The sequence below is a fragment of the Crocuta crocuta genome, unplaced genomic scaffold (genome assembly GCF_008692635.1).
Source record: "Crocuta crocuta isolate KB4526 unplaced genomic scaffold, BGI_CrCroc_1.0 scaffold440, whole genome shotgun sequence".
Taxonomy (NCBI): domain Eukaryota; kingdom Metazoa; phylum Chordata; class Mammalia; order Carnivora; family Hyaenidae; genus Crocuta; species Crocuta crocuta.
The window spans coordinates 928,735-932,112 of record NW_027527457.1 but is presented as its reverse complement, the minus strand read 5'-3'; the positions used below and the strand labels follow the sequence as shown (position 1 = coordinate 932,112).

Below are 3,378 nucleotides of genomic sequence, written 5' to 3'. Positions count from 1 at the left end.
GTTCTTTTTTTCACCCCTACTTCTTTTCTCTCTCCCCTGTTTCTTTTTGTTATTGTTGTTAATGCTGTTGTGTTTTCTCTTGTAGTTCGGGTACCTAGCGGCATAGGAAAGGGAGGCTGGATAGGAACAGGAAAAGATGGTCAAGGCTCCCCACCCCCAGACATTTTTTTATTTGGCCATGAAATTGCTTGACACCAAAGGTGCTGGGCTCTTGAAGATGACCTGGATTAGATTCCTTGTCTTGTGATCGCTGGCTTGAAGTATTCTCCTGTTGCCTCGGAGAAGAAACAGGGCTCTCCAATCAACTAGCAGTGGCAAACCCAGAAGCTGATTTTCTCATGTTTTCTCCCCACCCCCTTCTTTCTCTCTTTTTCTTGCCTCCATCCCCGATAAGTGGCGATGATAAAGACAGGCAGTAATCGGTCACTTTGTAGAAGGATCTGAACAGATTTCTAATGACCACTGGGGAGAGGGAGGTACGGAGAATTCAAACCTTGTTAGAAAGATTAGAGATCCTTGTTAAGGTCCTGAAGAATCTTTGAGCTACTGAGCTACGAGGTATTTGTAATTAGGAAATTCTATATCTCTAAGTCNCTAGAAAAAAGGGCTTTAAAAAAAAAAAAAAAAAACAAGCCTCCAGGAAGAGAACTTGAGATTTTCCAGAGATTTTTTAAAATTTTCTGGTTTGGGGGCATTCTTTTCCCCCTCATCCCCTTATCCTTTGGCACTTGAGCTAGGGAATCATTTCTTCGGGAGCCATTTGAGTCATTTCGGGTATGATGATTTGGCCAGTGGTCAGGTGAGGCATGTGGGTAGAGGAGTGCTAGGTCCTGCTCCCAGAACCACAGCTACCTGATGGGAAAGCCATTGCATCTTTGTGCCTCAGTTTCCCTCCAGGAAGAATCATTCCCACTAGTCACTGCAGATGGGTGTGGTGTTGGGCTCAGAGCAGATATCCTGGGAAAGTCCAGTGCTGCCAGAGCTGTCTTGGAGACATGGAGGAAATCAAGACATTTCTAGTTGCTCTCTGGCTGCCTTAGCATCCCCGGACCATCCTAATCAGCCCGGCTTCTCTCATACCCATGCCCAAGGCAGGGCTCGAACCCCATGATGTTAGCTTCTGGGACATATTCCTTCCCTGGGCCGAAGCATCCAGCTTTCCAGGTCTTCCTTGCCCTGACTCCTTCCCACTCTCTCCCAATCCCAGTGGAGGTCTCAGACCTCCAGCCTGGATGTCAGTGGCCCACTGAAAAAGTGTGCTACTTGCTCAGGGACATTTCTGCCCTCAGAATCAGAAGCCGTGAACCTCACACACATACTTGGGGCTCCGAAGCCACTCGCATGAGGAAACAGTCACATGTTTCTCTCCCCCCTCCCCCATCCCTCCTTGATGATGTGGGTAGCTTGCTGCCTGGGCAGCCCCTGGCTAAATCAAGCACTTTTCCTGCCTCAGGCCAATGTTCTGGCTTGATCTCCTCCCTGTGCTCAGGTGGTTTCTGGTCTTTGGTCTCACCACGTTGCTATCCTTGCCTTGTAGCTGTGTGGAATTGCCCTGCTTAGGGCTTTGCTAGTGCTTTCTTGGTCAGTGAAGCCTTTGTCCTTATCGTGTCTTTTCCCTCACATACAGCACAAAATCTCCAGCTGGCAGCATCATCTCCCACCAATTTATCCAACTTCTGCCAAGGCTCTGAAATGCCAACCATGTCGAGACCTGCACTTGATGTCAAGGGTGGCACCTCACCTGCAAAGGAGGTAACTGGTGCCATTTTGCAGATGGAAACCCTGACACATGAAAAGACTAACTGATCTGGGCCTGGTGATAGACCTATGCATGGTGTCTAGTGTCCTGGAGCAGAGAGGGAGACAGCAGGGATTTCTCTGGGGAGGCTGAGAATAGTTGCTGCCTAAATGTGGTCAAATTGAATCCAGCGAGGTGTTGGAAGATGGCAGATAAGGGAACAGAGAGGTAGAAGGGGCATAAGACCACTCCATCGTAGATTGCTGTGAGGCTGAGAAGAGAGCCAATGAGATACCCTTTTCAGAATGATGAAAGAAAAAAAAAAAAAGAATGGTGAAGTGAAGATAAGGTCCTGGGGTGGGGGGCGATGGAGGGGAGAGATGAAAACCATGAACCCGCTGAGGACGGTGGGTACCCAGCACAGAGGACATGGGTCTGAGCTCAGTGCTCAGAACCATGGTAGCAAAAGGATACTCAAGCTGGGAGCCTAACCTTCCAGGGGGCCTCCGTTCCTCCCTACCACTAGCCCCAGAGGAAGTATATGTAGGGGCTCTCTGAGCCTGATGAATGATGCCGTCTGAACCATTAACAGGGCTACCATGCTGTGCCTTTCTTTGTCTTCTAGGATGCCAACCAAGAGATGAGCTCTCTGGCCTACTCTAACCTGGGGGTGAAAGACCGCAAAGCAGTGGCTATTCTGCACTACCCTGGGGTAGCCTCGAATGGAACCAAGGCCAGTGGGGCTCCCACTAGTTCCTCGGGATCTCCATCTCCAATAGGCTCTCCTCCCACCACCCCTCCCACTAAACCCCCACCCTTCAACCTGCATCCCGCCCCTCATCTGCTGGCCAGTATGCAGCTGCAGAAACTCAATAGCCAGTATCATGGGATGGCCACCGCCACTCCGGGCCTTCCTGGGGAGGCAGGGCCCCTACAAAACTGGGGCTTTGGGGCTCAGGTGGGAGGGGCGGGGTCACTCTCTCCTTCTACCGGTGCCCAGAGCCCTGCTATCATCGACTCGGACCCAGTGGATGAGGAGGTGCTGATGTCGCTGGTGGTGGAACTGGGACTGGACCGGGCCAATGAGCTGCCGGAGCTGTGGCTGGGGCAGAATGAGTTTGACTTCACGGCAGACTTTCCATCTGGCTGCTGATGCCAACTGTCCCTAAAGATGGAGGAACGAAGCCACCATTCTGTTGTAAATAAAAATAAAAGTTACTTACAAAGAGATGGGCCAGCTGGTTGTGTTCCTCATTGAGGTCTAAAGGCATGTAGCATGGTCTGGTTGTTCCTTTTAGCAATTCTGAGGCTCATGGTGAAGTGGTGGGGGGATAGCTGGGAGGAAGGGGGAGGCCCAGAGGGGGCTGCTCACCAAATGCCTCCAGCCACTGCCACTGGCCCTTAGCCCTCCAGGAGCCCAAGGACCTAGCCTCATTGCCCTAAGACCCCAGGAAAGCTGTCCTATTCAAGGTTGAATACAGGTGGTGCACCTGGGTGATGCAGTTGGTTAAGCATCTGACTCTTGATTTCTGCTCAGGTCATGATCTCAGGGCTTATGAGTTCGAGCCCCACATTGGGCTCTATGCTGATAGCGCAGGGCCTGCTTGGGATTCTGTCTCTCCTTCTCTCTGCCTCTCCCT

General features: G+C 51.2%; 1 protein-coding gene across 1 annotated transcript in view; it reads left to right on the top strand.

The window, feature by feature from the left end:
* CITED1 (Cbp/p300 interacting transactivator with Glu/Asp rich carboxy-terminal domain 1) overlaps positions 1–2,966 on the top strand; it is a 4,281-nt gene extending 1,315 nt beyond the window's left edge. Inside the window, exons 2-3 of the mRNA XM_077763426.1 lie at positions 1,628–1,752; positions 2,364–2,966. Coding sequence (XP_077619552.1) covers positions 1,628–1,752; positions 2,364–2,891 — 653 coding nt within the window. The 3' untranslated portion in view covers positions 2,892–2,966. The remainder of the gene's footprint in view (positions 1–1,627; positions 1,753–2,363) is intronic.
* The last annotated feature ends 412 nt before the right edge of the window (positions 2,967–3,378 follow it).